At 31.5% G+C, this 27,056-nt stretch overlaps 6 protein-coding genes and 1 pseudogene across 7 annotated transcripts; all 7 read right to left on the bottom strand.

Annotated features, from left to right (window-relative positions):
* Positions 1-2,109: 2,109 nt before the first annotated feature.
* Positions 2,110-2,901, bottom strand: LOC113001439 (auxin-responsive protein SAUR20). Its single transcript, XM_026128143.2, has one exon. It carries the CDS (start codon positions 2,847-2,849, stop codon positions 2,529-2,531), a length of 321 nt encoding a protein of 106 aa, XP_025983928.1. The 5' UTR covers positions 2,850-2,901; the 3' UTR covers positions 2,110-2,528.
* Positions 2,902-6,327: 3,426 nt separating this feature from the next.
* On the bottom strand, positions 6,328-6,615 carry LOC100797800 (auxin-responsive protein SAUR21). Its single transcript, XM_026128144.1, has one exon. It carries the CDS (start codon positions 6,613-6,615, stop codon positions 6,328-6,330), a length of 288 nt encoding a protein of 95 aa, XP_025983929.1.
* Positions 6,616-11,928: 5,313 nt separating this feature from the next.
* LOC113001440 (auxin-induced protein X10A-like) lies at positions 11,929-12,796 on the bottom strand. Its single transcript, XM_026128145.2, has one exon. It carries the CDS (start codon positions 12,351-12,353, stop codon positions 12,072-12,074), a length of 282 nt encoding a protein of 93 aa, XP_025983930.1. The 5' UTR covers positions 12,354-12,796; the 3' UTR covers positions 11,929-12,071.
* Positions 12,797-15,331: 2,535 nt separating this feature from the next.
* On the bottom strand, positions 15,332-16,410 carry LOC113001438 (auxin-induced protein X10A-like; annotated as a pseudogene). The gene has a single exon (XR_003266699.2). The product of XR_003266699.2 is annotated as an auxin-induced protein X10A-like (transcript).
* A 2,553-nt stretch (positions 16,411-18,963) lies between these two features.
* On the bottom strand, positions 18,964-19,606 carry LOC106798359 (auxin-responsive protein SAUR23). The gene has a single exon (XM_014774391.3). It carries the CDS (start codon positions 19,364-19,366, stop codon positions 19,118-19,120), a length of 249 nt encoding a protein of 82 aa, XP_014629877.1. The 5' UTR covers positions 19,367-19,606; the 3' UTR covers positions 18,964-19,117.
* A 2,134-nt stretch (positions 19,607-21,740) lies between these two features.
* LOC100527820 (auxin-responsive protein-like protein) lies at positions 21,741-22,401 on the bottom strand. Its single transcript, NM_001251004.3, has one exon. The coding sequence runs from the start codon at positions 22,284-22,286 to the stop codon at positions 21,969-21,971; it is 318 nt and encodes a 105-aa protein (NP_001237933.2). The 5' UTR covers positions 22,287-22,401; the 3' UTR covers positions 21,741-21,968.
* A 2,665-nt stretch (positions 22,402-25,066) lies between these two features.
* On the bottom strand, positions 25,067-25,821 carry LOC102663761 (auxin-responsive protein SAUR21). Its single transcript, XM_006577842.4, has one exon. It carries the CDS (start codon positions 25,612-25,614, stop codon positions 25,315-25,317), a length of 300 nt encoding a protein of 99 aa, XP_006577905.1. The 5' UTR covers positions 25,615-25,821; the 3' UTR covers positions 25,067-25,314.
* Positions 25,822-27,056: the final 1,235 nt, after the last annotated feature.

The raw sequence follows: 27,056 nt of genomic DNA, 5'->3' as shown, positions 1-27,056 counted from the left end.
AATTGGTATTGCACTAATATTATTATTTGGAGAAAAAATAAATTATAGTAAAATTAAATAGATTTAATAAGTTTAAAGAGAACATGTATTCATTAAAAATATAATATTTAATATTATTTTTCAATTTTAATATTTATATATTTATTTTTTTACTAAAAATCTTTAAAATGAATAATTTTATTTATGTACATTTATTTTTTTAAAAGATATTACATCACCATTATTACTTAAATGAATAAAAAATTACAATAAATTTTAATATACTTAGAAAATTAAATTAACTCAATTGAAAATATAATTAATCAACTTTCTCATTAATAATATAATTATATTTAACATAATACAAAAATATTTAAAAATTATTATTTTATTTATATATATATATTTAAAAAAATCCGTGCAACGCACAGATTAAAATAGTTCTACGTTATTCTCTCGTATCTCTTTCTTTTACTAAGTGTCAAATAAACTCCAAACATCCACAAATAATTTTCAGTAAACACGGGTGTGTCTACTGTTTGTCGACAAGATATGATGTGAGTGCAAGTTCCTACCACTCTTTTTTGTACGGTAGAAATCTGACTGGCTACATTCGATCCACATTTCGCCTCAAATATCATCCGATTCTTAGCTGTGCCATAACATATACTGATATGTACTAAGTCATAAACTAATAATGCTAGTCCATAGATTGGAAGATAAAAACCATTGATCTAATCATAATGCGACTCTACTATTTCTTGACAAAATATAACTGGGCCATACAGTGACTGAACTTGATTAGACTTTCATTTGGGCATTATATCAACAACTCCTTTGTACGATGGAATTTTTTTGGTTATATTCACATTTCTTCTCCAGTATCATTTGAATATTTGATTGTACTGATCCAATCAGAATGAAGTCCACGGATTGGAATTCAATGATCTATTATTTCCAAGTCAACATTCAAAATCTGACTAAATTTAAATTAAGTTCGGACTGCTTATAGTCTTAGATTTATTGGAGGTAGTTGACTGATCTATATGACTTCACTTGAAAGTTGAAAGCGAATCCTTTTCTTTAATTTCCTAACTTAAGTACTACTATTTCATCTTTATTCTTTTTTCTGACCAAATCCTAAGATGCTACTTGTTTTGTCAGCTGATAGATGTCGATAACAAGTATTCTTAGACCATAGAGAAACTTGGCAATACCGTAAACCCATATTGACTGTTTTGTCTATTTGTGTCGAATTTAGTTACAATATGCTCCCTAGGTGTTTAAGTTCTAATTAATGGAATTTGAAAAAAGGATTATCAATGAAAAGGACCACTAACAATAATACAAAAAAAAGGGAAGAAACCAATTAAGAATTCCGAATAGTCATTAATTGCTGTTACATAAAAGATTTTGGGTCCTTCGCCTTTAGGCATGTATTGATAAAGATTTCAAAGAGTTTTAAATACTTTTTTTTTTATAATTTTTTTGTGTGGTATCCAATCAACTGAATTAAGACTTTTCAATTATATAAGTAATTAGATTTTATGGTATCCAATTAGTATTATCCAATTTTTTAAAGAAATACAACAAAGTCAAATTTAGTAGTATTTAATAAGATTTCTTACAACTTATTAATAGTCTTTCGGCATTTAAAAATCTTTTAAAAAATTGGATAGTCCTAATTGGATTTTATTTATATACAAATTTTCATGAACTCAGTTTTAGGATGAAATTTGATGGATTTTATATTATTTTTTAATAAGATATATATATATATATATATCACTCTCATCAAATAGTCTTACTCAAACCTTGAAATTTTTCTAAATTCTATTTTTTTTTGTTAGATTTTTTTTCTCCTATCACACATATATAATTTCTTCTCTCTTTGTTGAAGGTAGTGTAAAAATTTATATGTGCAACACTTTATAACTTTCTTAGTTAAAAATGTTATTTTGATGAATTTCTAATTAAACCAATAGAGAAATCTTCATCTCTAGTATTATCCGACAATGGAATAATTTTCAACCTATTGTTTTTTTAAACAAAAGAAATGAAAGACAAGAGAAAACAAAGAGAACTAGCTATTGATGATGAAGAAAATACCAATAGCATAAGCTAATGAACTAGGTCTAAGACTAACCGAACCAAGGGTAGGAGCAAGAATATGCTAATGCATGAAGAACGAGTGTAGGAGAGCATGAAACTAGAATTAAATAACAATGATTTTGGTTGGTTTGGTCCTCTATCGCATTTTCTGACAACAAGAATCATTCTACAAGTTATATACTTAAACCTCCTTAAGGATATCGAAGTTACTTTGATACTTAATTTCTACTCCAGATATAATTAACAGCAGCGAAACACACAAAAAGGAATAAAAGAAGGGGTAAAAGAACTATAAACAACATGGAATATAGTCAAGTTTTTAATCCATTCATTTTGTACTGATGTTCTTTGCATAGTAAACCTTTCTGCACGGGCAAACTTTTCTCAACACCACATGTTGAAAGGCAAAAAACATGAAACAAAAACTTTCTTCAGATTTACTTTGGTTGTATCATGTCATAGCCTATTAAACCAGAGGTGATGTTAAGGAAATTTTCTTCTGTGCAGGGAATTATGAGGCCTCCCATTGGATGACTGAAGCCAAATTCTTCCTCCGCTATACTTAGCAGTTCTTGAAATGAAGGCTGATTCAAATATGACACTGGTATCACATATCTCCTCTTTTCACCCTCTCCTACATACACAGCAAAGTGCCCTTTAGGCACATCCAGTGACGTTGTAGCTGCATGATTTGCAAACAGATTTGATCGGCGAAGAATGTATTTAGCACTCAAAACACTAGGCAAACGAATAGCCATCACAGAAGTATTGGTTAGAACTTGGGAGAGGTTGTTGTGTTTCACACTTGAGTTGTGTGAAAAAAGTTTAGAATATGATGTGTATTTATAGATGAAATTAAGCGCGAGGAAGAATCAGTGGTGAGGGTAGACATATGATTTATTAGTGTGGGACACATGCATTCAAAAGAACGCGCAGTGTGTACTCAAACTTATTGGCGAAAACGTGTTGATGACCAAGTGATCTTGTCTTAGAGAACACATGTAGATGGTTCACGAATTAATTATTTCAACATAGATGATATAAATGCAAGTTTCTACCTCTTTTGTACGGAAGAGATCTAATTGGTTAGATTAGATCCACATTTCCTTTCAAATATCATCTTATTATTTTGGACTTATCTAATCTTAATGCAAGTCCACTGATTTGGAAGGTAAGCCCCATTGATCAAATCATAATACGAGTCAACTTTTTCTTGACAAGATGGTATAAATGGGCCGGAGGCCAAATTTAATAATTAAATGGTCAGCGTCCCATTTGGGTATAGGTATAGTATCAACCGCTTTTTTGTATGATGGAAGTTTAATTGGTTAGATCCATATTTCCCCTCAAAAACCATCTGGAATTATGGATTTATTTGCCGTGCAAAACATGTACTGATTATACTGATCTAATCAGAATGCAGGTCCACTGATTGGAATTCCGTGACCAATTATTTCCTAGCCACCATCAAACCTGAACTAGATTCAAATTGAATTCAGACTGCTTTTACTATTGGATTTATTGAAGACAATTTGACTGTTTTTTAAGTCTTTACTTGAAAGTTGAAACTGAATCCCTTTCTCCCTATCTTGTATTTTTTTTTTTCTGGCTAAACTCTATGTACTACTAGCTTTGATCAGATCACACAAGTCGAAAATATTCAAGAGCAAAGAGGAACTTGTTAATTAATACCGTAAACTCGTTGACTGTTCTGTCTAGCTATTTGTGTCAAGTAAAATTTGAATGAGCACCCTAGTTATTTAAGTTTCAATAGAATTTCAAAAAAGGATAGATGACTTTTAGTTATGCATGAAACAAGGAAATAATTAATGTAACATAAGTATTAGAAATCAAAATCAATTGGCATTAGGCTTTTTGGAAATTTTCATATGGCACAGATTCATGTATAGTGTTGAGTTGTTCCAACTTACAAATTGCTTTTATATGATTTGTTCCTGTACGTGCCAGCTAAAGTTGTGACAAGATGCTTAGATTGTATGGCTGTTCATGGGGAAAATGGATCCTCATATGAAACAAATAAATTGGGAGAAGAATGAAAAGTATTGTGTATTGAGTTACTATAAGTGAATTATAAAACTAACAAACTGCACTAATCACTCTAACTGAATTGATTAGAGAAATGAGACTAATTTAGTGTTGTTCAGGAACTGCTAGCTGTCAGTTCTGGCACTCGGCTTCTTTAGACTTTAGACGCTATCTCTGTTTGCAGTCGAATTGTTTGGCCAAAGAAGGGTTTATTCTGACATGAGTTTGACTTGTATAATCCTTCGAAAGTGGATTTAATAATACCATTTTAACTACAAATTCTTGGTCAATAAACTATTTCCAAAAGAGAAAAATTGGCTTCATATTTATCTATTTTGTTTGAAGAGAAAAAAAAAGAATAATATCTTGATGAAACACGTGAGCATATACAATAATTGAATCATAAGTTCACTGATGTTTTGGATCAGTTGATAACTATAAATAGTTTTTGGAGCAAAAGAAAATTAAGGGAGTGTTGGAATATTTCGAGCAAGCCTGTGAGAGAGTGGCCTTGTGAACTGACTAGTGGAGTTGCCATATTGTTCAAAATATCGAGACTATTTTGAGTGCCTCGCACTAATTATATTCCTTTAGTTGTTGTTATCTTGATCGATATAGGACTTGCTTTAACAGGAGAACGAAAAAAATGGCTGACCATTTATGTGAGAACAAAAGAATAGGTGACCACATCCAATAAGATAAATTATGAGATGAGTTGTATATTCTTTTAGATTTATTTAATATTAGTTTATGGATAAATATATAAAATCGAATTAAAAGTGGTATGAATCAAATTGGATGATTTAAACATAGTAATATACATCTCATAAATTGATTCAAATGCAATATTATATTTAAATCAATCTAAACTGAATCGCAATTTATTTCCTTGATCAGATTAATGAGTTTTTTTAAAAAAATTTTGAAGCTAATTAATCCAAATTAAACCTTGATCTCCCTAAGTCCAACAACAATCTGATATAACGACATGACCCATGTGGCCACCATCTAGCGACTTGCGATAACAAAGTAGCCAAATAGGTTATACTTATGATGTCAATTTGCTCACTTCTTAGCAGATTAGGTTAGGTATATTATTTGCCTCTTAACTCGCATATATTGTGAGTTGTAGCGAGTCATGACATGATGAGTGTGTCAGGCCAATTTTCTTTCTCCTTTTAATTCAAAATCTCCAAAACTAAAAGTCTTGATGCAAACTTATTTCAATATTCACACTTTTTCTTCTCATCTCATTTATTATTTTAAATTTTATTTATTTTCATTTTTTCCTATTTTTAATAATTTAGATGAGTTGATCCGCGTTTGTAAAGGAATGAATTAACTCTTTTAACCCATGTGATGTTATTGTGTAGTGCCTAGTCGTGACTCATGCTGGGCTTTTTTGCTCCTATTATTATTTCATTTAAAATCAGGAGTTGTTATACCAGAGAAAATTGTACGAAACTACAGGAATATATGTGTATGTGTTGTATTTGTTATTTGAAGATTAAAAAAAAATCTATTTGACAAATTAAGGAGAGAGTTTCGTATATGCTTAATTTGTGCAATTTGTTTTTATAATAAACATGATTTCTCTTAAATTAAAAGGTATTTTTCACATTTTAATTCAATTGACTAGTTTAGTTTGCCACTCAATCAATGAATTGTTGTCCCTTTACAATTCGTAAACACAAGAAGAGATTAGAGATAAAACATGCCTAGTGTGTTTTATAAAACATGAAATCCGTAATTTCAGCAATTGATTTGGATTAGTTTGGTCCTCTATCGCATTTTTTCTGAACAATTTTACAGGCTATACTTTAGATATCAAGAAACCTATTAGGATTGATTCAGTGACGAGAAATTTGAGTACTGGTATGTATGAGATTTTATATTCTATATTCATTATATAGTCTTTGTAAAAAAAAAAAAAAACTTTAAATATCAAGTTCACGCAAAGAACCAAAATCACAAGGGTAAAAATGTAAAAAAAAAAACAACATGGAATATAGTCATGTTTTTAATCCATTTTTTAAAGTTATGTTCTTTGCCTACGATACACTTGCAATATAGTCTCAAAATCCAATAGCACAGAAAACTTTTTTGCATGGGCAACTTTGTCAACCCCATGTTGAAAGGCAAAAACCATAAAACAAGAACTGTCTTCAGATTTACTTTGGCTGCATCATGTCATAGCCTACGTAAGGCAGAGGTGATGTTAAGGAAAATGTCTTCTGTGCAGGGAATAGTAAGGCCACCCATTGGATGACTGAAGCCAAATTCTTCCTCGGCTATACTTAGTAGTTCTTGAAATGAAGGCTGATTCAAATATGACACTGGTATCACAAATCTCTTCTTTTCACCCTCTCCTACGTACACAGCAAAGTGCCCTTTAGGCACATCCAGTGATGTTGCAGCTGCATTAGATCGGCGAAAAATGTGTTTAGCACTCAAAACACAAGGCAAACGAATAGCCATATTTATTGGTTAGAACTTAGAATTTGGAAGTGGTTATTGTTTTTCACAATTGAGTTGGATGAAAAATGTTTAGGATATACTTGTGTATTTATAGAGGAAAGTGTGTGAGGAAGAATCAGTGGTGTGAAAGTTGACATGCATGGTTTATTAGTGTGGGACATATGTATTCAAAAGATCACGCAGTGTGTTCTCAAACTTAGGGGCAAAAAGGTGTTGATGAGTTCCTTCAGGGCCTTCACTGCTTATTTATTTCAAAGGCTGATAATTTCTTAGATAACTATAGGTGAATTACAAATTTAATTATTTCAACGTAGATGATATAAATGCAAGTAATTTTTCTACCACTTTTGCTCCGTGGAAATTTTATTGGTTAGATTAGATCCACATTTTCCCTCAAATATCATCTGATTATTGGTACATATAACATACATGCAAACTGATCTGTAATCATTTAATGCAAGTACACTGATTGGAAGGTGAACCTATTTATCTAATTATAGTGCGAGTTTACTTTAATTTCTTGACAAGATGGTATATATAAATAGGCCAGAGACCAAATTTGATTATGTATTTGGATATAGTATCAACCACTCTGTTGTACGATGGAAATCTAATTGGCTATAGATCCACATTTCCGCCCAAAACCATCTGGTTATCTGCCGTGCAACACATGTACTGATTATACTAGTGATCTGATGAGAATGCAAGTCCACTCATTTGTGTTAGTTATTTAAATGTTTATTTATTGTATCGTTGTACACTATTATTGATTACATTATATTATTAATATTAGTCATTTTCATGTAAAATATTTAAATATAAAGAAAGAGTCACGCCTAATCCTTTGGTGTCTTTGGTTATATATATATATATATATATATATTCTTTTTTAGGAAAAAATTAATTGAAATGTATTTTTCTTCAATATTTAATATTATCTTTTGGCTCTTTATATAAAAAAGATTTCACTAACTAGTATTTAAGTTTTTGAGAAATTAAAAGACAAGTTTTTATTGCAAGTTATATGAGAAGTGTATTTTTATGTATTCTAATAAAAATTGAGTTGGACTTAAAAGTTGAAACAGGTTCCACAGTTGAGTTGGATGAGAAAGGTTTAACATATATATGGTGTATTTATAATTGTTGTGTATAATTATATTTTGGAATTAAATCATTAAAAATTATTAGTTTTCTTCTATTGTTTCTTCATTTTTATGTGAATAATTAGAATTTTAATATCATTTAAGTTTTTATGCAGAAAGTGTTCAAGTTTTGTAAATTTATAGTTCTTAGTGAATAATTGCCTTAGAAAAACCAAGTAAAGCCTCAGAAAAAAAATTGAAGATCTGAATATGTTCGCTTATTGTGTCTTAGGCAGAACACACTTAGCGCCAGCAAAATATGGAGAAGCGCCAGCAAAATATGGAGAAGTCTGATACGCGAAGATGCGCTCAACACAAGTCAAGCGCTAAGCGCGAGATTATCATCTTACTTGCTAAGCGTGACAATCGCGCTTAGGGCAAAAATTGTGTGAAATCCAAGCTAAACTGCATCTATAAAAAAAGGAAGAGGAGAAGGAGAAAAGATACAAAGAATATTCAAGTGAATACAATTATTTATAGAAGGCAAAGACTAGAAACAGAAGGATCAACCATTAAGAGTTATTCCTTCCCCCCATTCCTTTTCTTATCTACTCCCTTCACTACTCATTATCCTCTTGCAATTGTAAAGTTTCTCATTACAATGGGAGACTAAAACCCCTTTTATTAGGAGTTTAACAACTAATTACTTTTGATGTAACTATTCTTCTTATCTATCTAATTTTATTTCAATTTCATTGTCTTTCTTCTGTGCTTAATTTTATTGATTGTGATTTGATAACCCATATTCATAATAAGTTTTAGGAGTAACATTAGAAATTGTTATCTCTAAAAGAATTGGAAAATGACATTTAAATAATTTGGGATATAATAATTTCATTTAGCCTGCTATACATATTTGCTATTAATGTAATTCAACTGTTTTATCTCTTAAAGAGATTTGAGAAAAAAAAATAAATTAAACTCTTTCACATGAGGAATTATGATTAGAGTATATGAATAAATATAGATGATAATTGGAATAATATTAAATAGAAAAAAAATCTTTAACATTTCAGCAAGAGTAGTTAGTAGTTAGTAGACTAAACTCAACCCGCACCTTGTAGATGAAAGCACGTACAGGCCGTAGAAGAATCGGTAATGTAATAATTATGCATTCAAAAGATTATTATCGGTGTGTACTCAATAGACAATGGCGAAATCATGTTTATTGCAGAGGCTGACCATTTCTGAGAGAACACCTGCAGCTAGCTGGAATCGGATCTCCTGCATCCAGTTGATGATTGAACTGCATTGGGCGCAGTTCTAAATCCAACGATGATTAAATTTTAAAAGGAACTTTCATGCTTGAATTTAATACAAAAACAAAAATCTTTTGAAAGGTTAAGGATTGTGCAGGATCACAATTTGGACTGTAGAGGATCTTAATCCATAGGTGGCTCACCAAATTATTTAACATTGACAGCAAATTTTCCTTTCAGTCTTGAGTGATTTGAGAAAGAGGATACAATCATACAATTCATGATTGTTCAAGTTTTGCTTCCGCAGGTTAGAGCTAGCCTTCAACTTTTAAACACGTATGCATACTGTCTGTTGACAAGATGTAATTTAATGCAAGTTTCTACCACTCTTTTCATGGTGGAAATTTAAATTAGATCTCCGTTTCCCTCAAATATCATCTGATGACTTTTGTTTTTCTTTCGGTCCAATATCATCTGATTATTTGCTGCGCATGCAAAAACATATACTTCCTTGTACTCATCTAATCATATATAATACAAGTCCAGTACTGATGGGAAGGTAAACCCCATTGATCTAATCATAACGCAAGTCTACTATTTCTTGACAAGATAGCGTAAGTGATTAGAGTTACATTTTGATATATATCAAGATCAACCACTCTTTTTGTGAGATGGAAATGTAATTGCTGGTTGGATCCACATGCATTACCCCTCAAAAACTATCTGGAAATTTTTGCCGTACAAAACATGTACTGACTATACTGATCTAATCGAAATACAAGTCCACTGAATGGAATTCCGTGATTAATTATTTCCTAGTCCCCATCAAAACTTAGCTAGCTAGATTTAAATTATATTCACACTGTTTTTATAGAATTGGACTTATTAATTGGAGACAATTGACTGGTTTATACGGCTTCACTTGAAACTGAATCCCTTTCTTCCAATCTTAATTACATTTTTTTTTCTGACTAAAAACTCTAGGATATTTTTTTTTTAAAATGCAAAAACTAGCACGTATCATAAGGCATGTCCCAGAGATGAAGAGTAGAAGATACAATAGGATACAGGAATTGCCTCATTATTAGATTTATTTGCCTATTTGGGGAAGCCTATGCTCGATTTCAGAAACTTGGGGGCAAAGGATAATAAGATTCATGAGTTATCATGTATGTCTGCAATTTTTAAACAGTGAGATTTGAACGGGCCATTCAAATTCACAGGAAAGTTCCATATGGCTAGCTCTACCGTAGCCTACTGATCTCCGTCCCATCCACGATGACAAATAGTGTGCATAAAATTTCAATTTCAACACTAATTTGAAATACACGTTTTATTAGTTGTTAATTTCTTGCATTATTTTGTTGCTGGACTTGAAAATTTTAAAATGGAAGACTTCTAATCATCGGTAAATTTGATTTCTATTATTTGATGGCTTTACCTCTGTTTATATGGGTATAGTGAAAGGCTATATTTATGGAAAAATGACTATATATACATATCATGTGAAGTGCCATTTCTATTGACTAGTCACACTCTTGGCAGTAGTAATTGTTTGAATATTAGCTGGCTGCTAAGAGCTTGAAATCAAAGGCTGCCGTTGCTTAAATATTCTATGATGACTCTATTCGAAATCAGTAGCTTGACGACAAGTCACAACTATATTTTGACGACAAGTCCATGTGAAGTGCATGGGGAGTCCTTGTGATTTTGGTCTAAAGTCTTCCAAGTAAAATTAATCGTCGCAAACTGAATTTTAATATTAAGGCTCGACTTAGATAAACTAACTAATTAAATACACAAGTTGATTTCAACTAATAGGAAAAATTCAATTTATTTTATTATTTTATTATCTTATAAATACTTATAGAAAAGTTTTTTCCAAATTAAATAAACCCTAACTAGACATTGATCTGTGTGTTATGCGGGTATATAAGTTAATTACATTATTTTAATTTTTATTGAAATAAAAGGTATCTTTTTATATATTTTATATTTAAAAAATAAAGTGATTAATTTTCGCGTATGACATCTCGATAAAATATTTCTGTGTAGATCACATGTAAATATAAACGATTCAGTAAAATCTTTACAATAAAATATATAATCATTTCTTATATTTGTAATTGGTGAACCTTTAAATTATATTTTAAATTAATTCTAATAAATAATGAGGAAAAAATGTTTTAAGACTTGCAAAAGTGGTCATGATGGATAAAGACAAGTAGAAAAATATTATTTAGTCTTTTCTTTTGATATTTGTACTAAGGTTCTTAGCTATGAAGTTAGGCTGAAATATGTGAAACAATTTAAATATAGGAACTTAAATAATTAAGTAACTTAAACCATTCAAATAATAATTCAAGTCTCAAATAATTAAGATAATTTAAAGGAAGTATAATTCTATTCAGGGATTTTTTTTTTTTAACAAGAACAATCTTATTTTATTTCGATCAAAATAGAAGAGAGAATACAACTTGAAATATACTCAAAAACATGATTGTTAGCATAAAATTTTGAAGCCCTAACAAAAAGAAGATGGATTGCATGATTTGCTTGCTTCCTAATTAATCAACACAGATCTTCATTTTGGACTTACTTTATATATTATAAATATGAATAGATATCTTCATTTTGATAGCTGAACATTCATCACGGCCTGTTTAATTGACTTCCTTTCTCCATATGGTCACCTGAAAAATTCAGGTAACCTTGCCAGAAAAAAAAAAATTTCTTCATGGCTATTAACTGATAATAAACATTATAATAATTTGCAAAACGTACAGTTAAATTTTAGTTTTGTCTTGTGGGTGGTCTTAATATATCCAATAGATTACTAATTAATGTACATCCACATAACTATGTAACGCACAATGTCTCTTATATATTAGCACCACAGGTTTTTTGCTTGTGGCTTTATACTTCATTTAGATATATAGACAAAAGACAACGGATATATAATTCGCAGCAACTTAGTTTCATAAGGTTCTCATTCAGATGAATTTTTTTCCACTTAAGGGGAATTAAACAACAAAATTGAAAAAAGAAAAACCTTCTGAACAAAGTTGTGTCAACTAGTTTATTTAGGGATTAGGATCTTTTGTTGTATGAATTATTATAGCCGGTTCGGGCGAGAAGCTATATTTAAGAACACATCCTCCTTGCAGGGAATTGTGAGACCACCCATGGGATGACAGTAACCGAACTCCTCTTCAACTTGGCTAAGCAATTCTTGAAATAAAGGCTCGTTCAAGAATGATACTGGAATCAAGAACCTCTTCATTTTCTCTCCAACATACACTGCAAGATACCCTTTTGGGACTTCTGAAACCTTGCAAGAGGATGCTTGGCTTGCACTGAATGATGAACATCTAATACCAGGTAAGCGAAAACCCATTTTTTTCTGTTTCTGCACACACTAATCAGCAGAATGATTTCAAAGTAGTAGAAGAAAACAGTTAACTAGTATTGGGATGATCTGTGTTGCTTGTGAGTACAAATGAGGGATATATATAGATGGTGGAAATTAACCATTCTTTACGGAATTAGATGTTAAAAGAATTATTCAACGGGGTTTAGTGAGAGACAGTGTTCATTAAAGATCACATGGTATTATGTTGAAAGTGTTCGTGAAGGATGACATGAGATATGAGAATACATGTCCCACCTTTTGGAAAGCAGGGCAACGAAAGAGACCTGTGTGTAATGGTGTGCTTCACATGTTTGAAACATGCTCTAGAGTCTAGAACATATAAAATATTTTGTTCATCTTAAAGGCAGCTGCCTTCTAGTACTTGAGATTAGTACCTATAAACTGTGCCTACTTGGGATTGTGATCGAGCTTCTTTTAGGTTTTGACAGAAGAGTGAAGAAATAAATTGTGGAACATGATCAAAGACCTGAGAGCACGCACATGTTTTGACAGAAGAGTGAAGAAACCCTACGATCCAGGTCATAGTATTCATTCATCTAGCTATTTTAAGAAAGGATTATTAAGAAGAAGGACCACTAGATATAAAAAATTAGGGGGGGAGGGACCAATTAAGCTTTCGAAATAGTCATTGTTGTTAACTGTAATCCATTAAAAGATATGAAGGGAAATGGTGAAGTTAGTCAATTAAACTCTGGTGGGAAAATGGTAGACGTTTTTTTTTTGTTATGTTGTGTTTTATTTAAATTAGGGATTTCCAAAATGTATTTTGTCATTTGGCTTAGTTGTTAACAAACTATATTGCAGGGAACAAGGGAATGACATAATTCAACAATTGAAAATCAAAATGAATTTGAACGATAGACTTTCGGGAAACTTGCATAACACAAATTCATATATACATATCCTTGACGTGTTCCCACTTCCAATTGGCTTTTATATGATCTGTCCTACTGAAATAGAAGCAATGAAACAGCAAGTTGATTCTTCACCAGACAATTTTCTTTTATATTATTTTATTTTGCTAATATTTCATAATTAATTTAATTTTATTCTTTAAATAAAAATATTAAAAAATAACAACAAATTATAATTCAGACAATGATCTTTTGATTCTATCGCTTACCATCCTTACATATTTATAAGGAAGTAGCATATGCAATGTGGATTGGTTTTAAAAATGATATCGTCCTTTTCTTTTTACCAAAAAATAGTAATTTGAAATACACGTTTTTATCCGGCTGGACTTAAAAATAAGAAATGGAAGACTTCTCATAATTGGATAAGTATTACTAAACTTTGATCTCTTTTATTTGATGGCTTTACCTCTGTTCTGAGAACTTAATTCCGTGTTCATATTCTATGGTTCTGTTGAAAGGCTATAATTCTGGAAACATGTCTATACATAACGTGAAGTGTGCCATTCCTCTTGTCGATCGAGTCACACTCTTCGCTAATCTCTAGTAGTAAATGTTTGAATATTGACTGGCTGCTAGGAGCTTGAAATCAAAGGCTGCCGTTGCTTAAATATTGTATGATGGCTCCATTCAAAATTAGTGGCTTACTTTGACGACAAGTCCATGTGAAATGCATGAGGAGTCCTTGTGATTTTAGTCTAAAGAATTGAGCATTAGACTTTTGAGAAAATTGCGAAACATGATATGTTTCAACTTCCAATTGACTTTTATGTGATATGTCATGCTTCATCCGAAGTTCTGAACAAGTTGCTGAGGTTATATGGCTGTGCATGGGAAAAATGGATCCTCACAAGTGTCGTGGAGAAACTGCTGTCAATCTTGGCACTTAACTTCAGTCGCTAGCTATTTGCTGTTTACAGTGTGATCGTTTTTTCCAGAGAGAGATTAATTCTAACCTGGATTTTTTAGCTTCTATAATCCTTTGAAAGGGTACTTAAAAATACCATTATTACTATAAATTCTTGATTGGAACACTATTTTCAAAAGAGAAATATTGACTTTATATTCATCCTACTGAAAACATAAGAAATTGTCCTTATGCAGCATGTGAGACAGAGGTGAGATTAATGAAAATGTCTTCTCCCCAGGGAATTGTATGGCCATGACTAAAGCCAAATTATTCCTTAGCAATACTTAGATGTTCTTGACATGAGAACTGATTCAAAATGACATTGGTAAGCCCGACTCTATTAGTTGATGGATTTACCATCTGTTTTTAGTAGTTAATTCATTGTCCATATTATATATGACTCCAGTGAAAGGCTGTTTGTCTAGAAACATTAGTCTTTACATAATCTGAAGTGCAATTACTATTGTGGAGTTACCCTCTTCGCTACAAGTAAATATGTTTTCTGTCATTAAAATAAAAGGTGATTATGATGATTCAGGGAACGCTAGCTGGCTGATAGAAACCTTAAATCTAGGGTTGCTGTTGGTCTGTTGCCTGTTGGATTCATATACTAAAATGACTCTATTCAAAATTAATAACTGTGCTTTCTCACAACTATATATCTTAACGACAAACCCATGTGAAGTGCACAGGGCCCTTTGTGATTTTCTTTATCGTAACTCAATTTTTCAAAGTAAAATTAATTGGTGACTAAGACATGATCATTCTAAGCTTGGATCAATTATTACCATATCCCTTTCTTCATTTTGACTTCAATTTGCTCAGGTAAAGACGGGCAATAAATTTTTATGCAGGTTTTAGCCCCCGGTAACAAATATTGTCCCACTGACACTGAAATTTTCATATCAATCTGTTATCGTTGATAGTTGAACGATCATTATGGTCTGAGTTTCTGAAAAATTGGGCATTATATACCTATGCCTAAAAGGGAAGAACATTTATCATGGTCATCAACTTTCTGTATGTTGCAGGACAGTAGTAAATTCTGTCTTTGGGTGGTCTCTGAAGATATTGGAAATGATTATTATGCCTTCACATAATATGTGATACACAGTATCTCCAAAATTAGTACGGGTTTGTGCTATTGCATGTATTTCTGTTCATTTAAATAGACCAAATGAACAGATAATTCTTAACAACATAATTTCACAAGGTTCTCATTCAGATTACACTTTTCCACTTCAGGGGAAACAAAAAAATGAAAAAAAAGAAAAGCTTGCTATACAAAATTCTCAACTAGTCTACGTACGCCGGGATGTTTTGCAGTATGAATTATAACCTTTTCAAGTGAGAAGCTATATCTAAGAAGACATCCTCCATGCAGGGAAGTGTGAGACCACCCATAGAATGATAGTAACCAAATTCTTCAGCTTCTCTAAGCAATTCTTGAAATAAAGGCTCGTTCAAGAATGATACTGGAATCAATAACCTCTTCATTTTTTCTCCAACATACACTGCAAGATACCCTTATGGAACTTCCACATCCTTGCAAGATGCTTGGCTTGCACTGGATGATGATCGTCTAATACCAGGTAAGCGAATTCCCATTGCCTTTTTTTTCACACAATACACCAAAGAATGAGCTGAAAGAAGTAATAGAAGAAAAAGCAGTGTACTTTAATTCTGATGCTTCAGTACAAGAATGATTTGTGTTTCTTGTACACCCAATGACGGATACATATAGATGGCGTAAACCTATCAAATTGGATGTTGAATGGGTTATTCAACCGTGCTTAGCGAGAGACAATGTTCAATAAAGACCACATGGTATTGTCTTGAAGGTTTTTATCAAGGATGACACATGAGATATGAGAATACATGCCCCACCTTTTGAAATGTATGCCTGTGAAAGAGAACTGTAATGGCGTGCTTCACATGTTTCAAACATGCTCTAAACATATCAAATATTTTGATCAAACTTTTGTAACGTAACTTTTATCTAATGCCTGCTAGTACTTGGAAGCTATATTTGGAGGCAATCTCTTTAAATGCATGCCATAATTCTAATCCAGTACTTAGATTACCTAATCTAGTACTTGGGCAACCTCTTTTATTATTTCATTGTCCTTTTCATTCTGTAACATAAAGTGATCAATTGTGTTAATTTTGAACTCTATATTACCTCAGTTTCAACTTTCAATCTCATTCGCACTGTAAGTTCTCTGTCTCTGTTATGGTTTTGGTGTTTAGATCTATTTAATTATTCAAATATCAAGATGTACATTTCAAACTCATTGGTATTTGGTTAATTTGAAATAATAACTTTTATTTTTGAACTTGGTGATTTGAAACAACATATCACAGTTGATAGCCTGCATAACTGAACCAATTGCCAAGGGCAACTAATTGGTGAATTTCAACACTCATACAAAGTGGTTACGAGAGGAATACTAACCAACAATTTTGAATTAACAGAAAAGGTGACAGAAAGTTTTATGGATAATGTACTTATCTGCTTTAGCACCTCCAATTAATTTTGTCTCACTTACATCCAACACTATAACATGGTCAGATATTTTTCAAGCCAAAGAAATGAATATTCAATTAATCAATATATAAAGTGAGTTAACCGTGAATGAAAAGGAACAATAATTATTCAAATAATTCATTTTCTATTTTATGCATAATAAGATTTTTTACTTATCTAGTTACGCAAATGGAATCACAATAGGAATGGAAACCGGATCATAATAAAAATTGAAATGTTATGATTTTGTGATATGAAATACTAGAAAATAAAATTTGAAGAATGTGTACCAATCAAATTGAAAAACCTACTGTATTAAGAAATACTTTTAAAAAAAATAATAAATAAAGTTATCTAATTATTTAGCAGAGATTCTAACTATTATTGGTGCTAGTTGAAGTATTCTAATCGGTACTTGCTGCGTTTACTGGTGAAGAATTAACATTAAGCAAACTGAGAAAAAACCAGTCACGCCTAGTTGAAGTATTATTAATTTTATGGATAATATATTTATCTGCTATTGTATATCTATCATTTTTTATATATTTTTCTTCTTATCATATCATAAATCATATTATATTTATATTTTTTTTTCTCTTTTTTCTTCCTCTCTCTCTAAATGTTTAATAGCATAGAATTATTTACATTTGATGGCGTCATTTCCCCGGCCCACTGTCGAGCTTTTAAATGGTAATGTGGGTCTTTTGTGCCATCGTAAGGTTCCACTATGACCTTCATAATGTCATCTGAAAATCCCAGGGACGCCTTCCTTCGTCACTGTCAGTAACTCTGCTCATCTGACTTTGCTTCTCTCGAGCTTCAGCCGCCTGTCTTCCTTGCAGTTGATCCTCAAACTGCTCTCGAAACTGCTTCACTGCTGTCATCAATTCTCGTAAGGTATCATCGTTTCTTTCATGGTTTTCGGGAGTTAAAGCTCTGCCATTTCCTTCCAACTCCATGGTTTTCATCCCAAGATTCTCCAAATAGAGTGAGCATTTCAAGGATTCGCTTGCCTAGGGTTTCCACATTCAACTGAAGTATCTAGCTAGGGCATACAAGCCTGGCCAGTGTTATCCGTTTTGATCCAACTAGCCTGCTAAATAAGTATATTCATTTTTCACCCCTTTTTTGCTATTCTCACAACCCATGCGGGTGATTTTGTTATATTAATCCAAAGATATCCTTCTCTACAACATATAATGGAATTAATTATGATTCTACTGTTTTATTTTTCACAACAGTAAAATATATAATAAAATTATGATTTGATTGTGTTATTTAAAATAGAATCATAATTCTATTGTGTTATATACAATAAATACAGCATACTCATGATTTTGTCGTTTCATTTTTTCCACCTTTAAAATATACAATACAATCATGGTATTATTATATTATCCAAAATGAAATTATAATTCCTTTGTATTTTTTTAAGTTAATTGATGAAAAATGGAATATTTAAGTTTGATATTATAATTATTGACCAGTAAACACAACAAAATCCTTATTCTTATTAAAAGTTTCAATAAAGTCTTTCATGTTTTACGAGTAACATTTTTTTTTCTGGAAGCAACTGGCTAAGGCTTTTCAAGATAAAGTACTCGCTTTCCATATTTGGTGCAAGAGTAAATATGTAACTAAAAATATGAGAAGGTGGATGCGCGGCCGTTCAACATGATCGGACCAACTTAACATGTAGAACTTGAAAAGACATTTTAAATCAATTTAATCACATTTTTAGTTTCTATAGAGTTTTTTTTCATTTTAAATTTGATTCCTGTATTTTAAAACTGTAGTTTTAAATAATTTAAATTAATGTAAATAATAATTTTAAACTGGAATTAATATGAATTAAAGAAAAATAAAATATATCTAGTTTTAAATAATTTCAATTAAAAGTTGAAATAGTGTAGCTTCAAAAATTTGTGGGAAAGTGATAACTAGTAGAATTACTAGGTTAAAGAAACATCTTGCACACATTCAAAAAAAGATTAAGGTTTGTAGTAACTTCGATTAGAGAAACTATGATGAAACTTTTACTAGACAATAATGTAAAGAAAAAAAGATCATAAGAAGAGGAAAAAAATAAATTATGTCATGTTTAAGAGGGGATGAAGATAATGATGGACAGATAGAGCTAAAATTTGCTTGCTTCTAACAATACAATAAAAATATTATTACCAAAATAAAGGTTAAAAAGAAAGAAATCAAACTCGTAATATATTAAAAGAAGGCTCTCTGTTAATCTTGTATTCATAGAATTCTATGTTAGAGTACATCTTTCCGGAAGAACAAAAAGTATACATGATAAGATTTTGTAACTTCTACACAATTAATTAGTTGATAAATATTGACAGTTGCATATATCTTGAGCATCTTATCGCCTGTGCAAGCGAGAAGTGACATCCAGGAAGACTTCTTCTGTGTAAGGAAGTGTGAGGCCACCCATTGGATGATCAAATCCAAATTCTTGCTCAGCTTGACTCAGCAACTCAAGAAATGAAGGTTGGTTCAAGTATGATATGGGAACCACAAAGCGCTTCTTTTGGCTTTCTCCTACATACACTGCTACACTGCCCTTTGGGACATCCACACGCCTTTGAAGACCACGCAAACTGAAACCCATTATGCTTAATTCTTTTTTGATGCTTAGAGAATTCTTGGACTTGAATTGCTCAAAGGAATTGAATAGAAAGTATTAGATGCTTAGAGAATGCTTGGGTTGGACTTAACTTGCTTCAGTTGCTTGGGACTGCAACTGCAACCATGAGTCTATATATATTATATATAGTTAAAGAGAGGAGTTTGGCATACCATTTGGTACATAAATGATTCGTGAAGGGCGCTGTCCAAATAGGGTCTAGTGGGAGACATTGGCATAAAGGATCACATGATTCTGTCTTAAACATCTTTATCAATTACTATCAATAAACACCTCAGAATGATATATAGCCTCAAGAAATTCATGAAGGGGCATGGCCGAATGGGGTCTAGTGAGAGACAGAAGCATTGGCATGAAGAATCACATGATGCTTTCTAAAACGTCTTTATCAAAAAGATCAAGAGACAACTAACGCCATTTTTATTTGAAACCTAATGCATGTCTAAAGATTTTAAAGTCTAGCTTATTTTCTTCTAGACATGTCTAGGACATCTCAATTTTTCATCAAGTTGATTAGGAACCATTTAATAAACATATACCAGAATCACCTAGATAAGCTAGGATCAGAAATTGTACGGCTTTTAATATTCTGAAAATAGTCTTTTTAAGTTGTCTCTAGAGAAATAAATATTGTTATATAATTGATACTATTTATGTGGTCATGGAGACCTTCTAGACCTCCGGCAGCAAAGTGAAACAAAAAATACTTTAGATGTACTTGAGTACTATCCTGTAATTGTAGTCCTGACAACCCTCTGCTCCATTAATTTTCAACTAGCGACTTTCACAACTTTACGTTATTAAATCCTATAGGCATTTTTATTAAGTATGACATATAATCGTAATGAAAGTTGATGGAAAAGAAATAAGGTAATTTATTAAAATTACAAGTCTTTCTCTGAAAATTCTCATAATCTATCAGAGACAATTATAATGTGTGTGTTTCGTTTCTGTTTCGCTTGCAATAGGAGAGTAGTTATTTATCTTTGAGCTTAATTACATAAAAATGCGCCTTTTGTAAATGTAAAACTCGGATATATACTGAATTGAAGCATACCATCCTCTTCAGGTCTATATATATTCTCAAATATGGTGGTGATTACTACCATATGAATTGTTGGGCAGCAGAAGCAGATGACAAATAAACATTCCGAGTAAAATAACTAAGTGTGATTTAACCATGTGTTACAAACATAACTTTTTATCCAATTAAAAAATTGGGATTTTTTTTTTAAATTATAATTAAAAGGAAAAAATCTGTTTCTACTTTCTATAAAAGCGATATGAACAGGAAAGCACAACTGCACTGATATGATATCCCAGGCATAGGGATGCTCCAAAAACTAGTTTTAATATAATACTTATGACTAATTTTATATAACTAGTTATATAAAATAGGTATAAAATTATAACTAATTTTATAGTTATAGATATTTTAAATAATTTTTTTTCATCCATAATTAGTTATATAATTGATATCAGACATAACTTATTATATAATTGGATATATAACTAGTTTATTTATAACTAGTTATAACTAGTTATATACCCATATTTTAAAAACAATAACTAGTTATATCAATTTATACTCATATTTTAAAAATTAGTTATAATTATAATACCCACTTATAATCTAATTATTTATTAGGTATGATTATAATCATGTAAATACCCAACAGCCGCATTAACCATGTAGAGCTCGGGAAGTCATTAACCAGTTTCATGCATTTGGTATTTGGTTGTATATGGAGTTGGTGTCAGTAACAAAGTGAACCCATTGAAAATATTGAACCTTAGTTCTCGCAACATGATTGAATATATGTATCTGCACCAAATTTCACGTATATGGATGTAAGATAATATGGCGTCATGTTCACATGGGCCTTTGTCTGGTCACTCTTGGTGGCCAAAATACACCAAATTGGATTGCTCTCCAAAAATAATTGAGCCACACAAAACCAAAGTAGTTTATATGTGTTTTTCTTTTAATTTAAAAAACGATGATGAAATAATTTCTTAAAATAAAAGGAAAAACTAAAAATTATATTTTTTTCAGAAATTAAAAATGATTTTTTTAAAATTAAACAGTATATAATTAAAAAAACATAAGTCTTTTCTAAGCCCACTTTAATACCATTTCCACAAACAATTAAAATCGTGTACCTCATAATAAATTAGACATTCTAAAAAGCAGAAAATTGCTATTTCTTCCATCGAATATGCAATTACTCATGAGTTAACCAATTTTGAGTTTTTGTTTTTTTTTTTTGTCGAACAAAGATGAATAAAAACTCGTTCAGTTAACAGCAAAATAAAAATATTATTACCAAAATAAAGGTAAACAAAAAGAAACCAAACTCATATTAGAAGAAAAAGTCTAATAATCTTTGTTCATAGAATTCTCTGTTAGAGTACAATCAGTACATCATTCCGTTTCCTTGGGGGAACAAAATGGAAAGAAGAAAAAGTCTACAAGGTTAGACTTTGTCATTTCTACAAAACTATATAATTAGTTTATCAATATTGACACTTGCATGATATATCTATGTTAATTGAGCTCCTTAATCTATCGGCTATGCAAGCGAGAAGTGACATCTAGGAAGACATTCTCATTGCAAGGAATTGTGAGGCCACCCATTGGATGATCAAATCCAAATTCTTGCTCAGCTTGATTCAACAACTCAAGAAATGAAGGTTGGTTCAAGTATGATATGGGAATCACAAAGCGCTTCTTTTGATTTTCTCCTACATACACTGCTACACGGCCCTTTGGGACATCCACACGCCTTTGAAGACCACGCAAACTGAAACCCATTATGCTTAATTCTTTTTTGATGCTTAGAGAATTCTTGGACTTGAATTGCTTAATTTGGACTGTAACCATGACTCTCTATATATATAGATGAAGAGAGGAGTTTGGAAATGACATAACATTTGGTACTGAAATGATTCATGGAGGGAGGGATATGCAAATGGGGTCAAGTGGGTGACATTGGCATAAAAACCACATGATGCTGTCTTAAACATCTTTATCAAACACCTCAGAAGGATAGCCTCATGTATTCATGAAAGGGCAAAGGCCAAATGGTCTAGGTAGAGACATTGGCACGAAGGATCACATGATGCTTTCTTGAACGTCTTTATCAAAGATCAAGAAAAAGCCAAGACGTACCATTCCCATTTAAAACCTTCTGCCAATCTAATTAATATGTTTTAAAGTCTGACATATTTTATTTCCTCCAGACATGTCTAAGACATATCAGATGTTCCCTTCATCGTGTCTATTGGGAAGCACACAATGTACCAGAATCATTTAGACATGGCTTAGAAATGAATGTCATCAAGTAATCAATTAGCATGCTTCCTACGGTCGGGTTAATTGTTTTGAAGGTACAACAGAGATGGAGTTATGGATTCTATTTATATGGTCTTGAAGACCAATTAGACCTCCAAAACAAAGTGAACAGAAAATACTTGAACTATACTTGAATACTACCCTATAATTGTAGCCTGGAACTACAGTGGTCTCCATTAGATCCCCACTGGACTCTTACCGTTGCACTATTAAATTCTATAGGCATTTTTATTGAATATAATGGTAATTAAAGTTGATGGAAAAGAATATGGTGATTTGATTAAAATTACAAACCCTTCCCTAAATATTACTTCTCATAAAACTCTCGAGCCAATGACATTGGGGGTGATTTGTTTCTCTGTTATGTGTGCAAAAGGAGAGTGTAAAGTAGTGGTTTATCTTTGAGAGCATTACATAAAAATGTGCGTTTTGTAAATGCAAAACACGGCTATAAGTTCAATTGAAGCATACCATCCTCATCAGATCTATATTTTCTCACATATGGTGGTGATTACTGCCACATGGACAGTTGGGCACCAGAAGCATTTGACGAACAAAACATTCTGTGTGTGATGTTAAGCCCAATCATGGAAAGTTTGACCCATAAAGGCCTTTTGCAAGTTAAGTCTAATCATGCCATGATTGGGTTGGGTTAAAATGGCCTAAATTTAATTTGTGCTCATTATTGGTCATATGCATGTTGGGATTTAATTCAAATTAATTGAGAGCTCAATGTGGGCCGGGTCACAAGCTATAATAATCAAGCCAAATTTCCCAGCTTCAATTTGATTTTCTAAATGAGACTCAAGTTTGGTTAATTTGTATAGGCTTTTTGGACTAAACAAAATTGGATTAAAATGCTCAAATTTAATTCGAATTGACCAAAACTTAAAGCCTAAGCCCAATATTTCATTGAAAACAGATTCAGACCAAGTCAATTGAGGGCTCGATGTGAGTGTCAAACTATAGCAAGTCAATTAAAAATAAATAAATTCTATTTGAGCTTCAAAAATGAGGTTGAAGCCTAGTTAAAGCCAATGGACCTTTTGTGAGCTAATACAAACTAGGGCATGATTAGATCAAGATAAAAATGCTCAAAATTAATTTGTGCTGAAAATTTTGAACACAATCTCACATTTCATTGAGTGGATTATGGTTGCAAACTTGATGCAAGTCGGATGAAAAACTCATTTAATTCGAGCTTCTAAAATAAGGCTTAAACTAGTAAAAGGCTTTTATGTACGCTTTTGCAAGTTAAGCTCAGATTAGAACGGATCAAATTATAGGTTAAAAAACATATTTAATTTGTGCTCAAAATTTAAAGCCTAAGCGTTATATTTCATTAAGTAAGTTCGAGTCAGGTTAGTTAACTTAACGCTTTTAATTTGTCACCTCTAGCAGAGAGTACATGGGAGGCATAAAGCTGTCAAAAAAAATAAAATGGGAGGCATAAAAGATTAGGTAGCGTATGAAGAAGGGAGGAATACATTATCGAAAGATACAAGATAACTTCTAAAAATTGAAAACTAAAAAATTAAAATTTTTTTCTGTTTTTAAAAGTGAGTTAAAATAGTTTTAAAACTCATTTAAGAATCCTTGCATCCAAATGCTTATATATTCTCAAATTTAAGTTCCAAACCCATTTATAAAAATTGAAATTAATGTGGTTATTTAACCAAATTAAAGTATATTTTTAACTTTTAACTTGAATTATGTGCATGCAAGACATAACAACTAGGTTGTGTTTTGGTTTATTAAATAAATATTTAAACTTTTGTCATCTTATAACTTGATGATCGATCAATTTTAAAAATAAAAATGAAACAAATATTTTTAATATTGTTTATTCCTTGTTTTTAATTAACATTTATGTATATCATAAGAATACTTGTAGGAGAAAATATTCTAAAATATTTAACTATCCTTACAAGACTCTATTTAATATGTTGGGATATGGATATTCACAAATTTTACATAGACTTTGGACAAACTTCGCATTAGTCGGGGATTAAAATACAAAAGACGGCAAACATGTCCTGATGCAAATAAGATTTTAATATTTGCTTATCTAAAAAAATACTATATACGTATAACACTACGCAAATTGAATATAAAACTATAATTGAATTCAATTATCATATAAATAAATAACTACTCAATTTAACTTTAAGAAGATATATATTAATTTAATTTACTTGTTAAAATCATTATTATTATTGTTATTATTATTCCTATTATTAATTATAAGATTTTACAATAAATTATGTTTAATCATCATTTACAATGAACCAACGGTAGCCTCAAAATAATATAATAATATGGTAACTACAAAAGGCAAGCTGCAGCATTGAACTACTAGCATAGCTTTAATTTGCAAGCTTTAAAATGACAGGAAATGAATTTTAGAATCTACAAAATTACAAAAACTGAACTAGTTAAATTAGGTAGTGGCTATTTTGCTCTCACAAACAGTCAATATAATTACAAAGAGTGGAGTCAGTAGGAAAAACACTCAAATGTTTGAGTACAGGCTGAAAAATGAAGATAGATAGATCCTTCAGGAGGCACGTAGTTGAGAGGTGAGAGTGATGAATGCCTCTTCTTTACAAGGGATTGTGAGACCGCCCATTGGATGATTGTAGCCAAACTCTTCCTCAGCTCGGTTTAGCAAGTCAACAAACGAAGGATGGTTCAAGTAAGATATTGGAACCACAAACCTTTTCTTTTGAGCCTCTCCAACATACACTGCTATGTGGCCCTTTGGAACATTCGAGTGGTTTCTACTATGGAGATGCTGCTGCCACTTGAACATCTTGTTGGCATGAAGAGCCATGAATATTGGCAGACGAATACCCATATCTAATGTGATTGTGATCTGATCTGGGGTGGTTTCAATTCAAGATGGTGTACCTGTAGCTCAATTATAGGTAGTGAATAAGTGTTGAAGACTGAAGTGAATATTGTTGGAGCGTGCACTTGAAGATCATCTAATGATTGACTTAATTTAGGAGTGAAAAGAGGTTGGCAATGTTGCTGTTGTATTTATAGTGATGTTATCTATCACAGAATGGGAAGCCATACATTTCCAGAAAGGATCATCATAGAGTAGATGACTCCAAGTCCTAGTTGGGGTATGGTGCCACAAAAGCCGGGGCCCAGTTCATGAAAGTCACAAAATGCTCTCACATGGCAGAACTTATTTCTAATTCAATCTTCAGTCACTCACTCTATGGAAAACAGCGTGCCGTACACTGAAAACGAAAAGGGTCACATCATCACACCCCTCACATGTGATGGCTTAGCACAAGACCCGATTCATGAGGGCTCCAAAACTTAGGAACGTCAATGCAATTTCTATTAATCACACATCCGTACCATATGCCCTGCACCTCTTACTGCCTCTATCATAACTGTGCCTCTGACTGTGTATATATAGTACTAGTATTTACTATATTTTCTTCAGAGCTACAACTACAAAATGGATATCCTAACAGTAGCATTAGCAATCTGTTACTTTGGAACTCATTGCCAAAAGCCTGACTTATTTGGCTTAGATGGTAATCAACGTGGTACAGCTAGCAGTCTTCTACTATATACAAACTATTACCTTTTGCTTAGCTAGTTTTCTATTATACTTCGATGTATTTGAAATAAAAATTTAAAAAATTCACGTGAGTCTTATATTTTTATATTTTATTTTAATTTAAATATTTATCCTTTTTATTATTTTAATTCATTTTTATATCTCTTTCATTCCTTTAAATTAAATTAACAAGATATTTCAAAGTTATTAATATTATATCTACTACTAACATTTCTACTTTTCTTTTTTTATGAACAACACGTATCCAACCAACTTGTTGGAGACAAGTAACATCACTTTGATCGAGCCATGATTTTTTTCCTCCAAGCTTTTAATGTGGTTTCACACTTTCAATTCGAACTCAAAACCTATAATAATTCTACATCAATCGATTCACAACTTAATAACTTAATGGTTCATTCAGAATCCTAAGCGAACCACCTCTACCAAACCTATGAGCCAATGGTGTACATTTGAATTTATCAAAAAATAAAACAAATGATGTTCATTAATTTAATTTTTCATTCTTATTGTGCTACAAGTGCAGAATTTTTCATTAACTTTGTTTATGATTATATCTATAAGAGAATTTAATTAATCACCTTTAATAAAAAAATATTTTTTATTTTTATTTATTTTAATAATCCAAACTTAAAATATTATTTAAATTTAAACTCAAATTCACTCGAATTAAGTTGCACCCAGAAATTAGGATA

The sequence above is a fragment of the Glycine max genome, chromosome 4 (genome assembly GCF_000004515.6).
Source record: "Glycine max cultivar Williams 82 chromosome 4, Glycine_max_v4.0, whole genome shotgun sequence".
In the NCBI taxonomy this organism is placed as follows: domain Eukaryota; kingdom Viridiplantae; phylum Streptophyta; class Magnoliopsida; order Fabales; family Fabaceae; genus Glycine; species Glycine max.
This window is presented reverse-complemented; position numbering and strand designations above follow the sequence as displayed.

Coding starts and splice junctions, on each gene's coding strand:
- LOC113001439 (XM_026128143.2), bottom strand. CDS start 2,849: ATGGCTATTCGTTTGCCTAGTGTTTTGAGTGCTAAATACATTCTTCGC.
- LOC100797800 (XM_026128144.1), bottom strand. CDS start 6,615: ATGGCTATTCGTTTGCCTTGTGTTTTGAGTGCTAAACACATTTTTCGC.
- LOC113001440 (XM_026128145.2), bottom strand. CDS start 12,353: ATGGGTTTTCGCTTACCTGGTATTAGATGTTCATCATTCAGTGCAAGC.
- LOC106798359 (XM_014774391.3), bottom strand. CDS start 19,366: ATGGGTTTCAGTTTGCGTGGTCTTCAAAGGCGTGTGGATGTCCCAAAG.
- LOC100527820 (NM_001251004.3), bottom strand. CDS start 22,286: ATGGTTACAGTCCAAATTAAGCAATTCAAGTCCAAGAATTCTCTAAGC.
- LOC102663761 (XM_006577842.4), bottom strand. CDS start 25,614: ATGGGTATTCGTCTGCCAATATTCATGGCTCTTCATGCCAACAAGATG.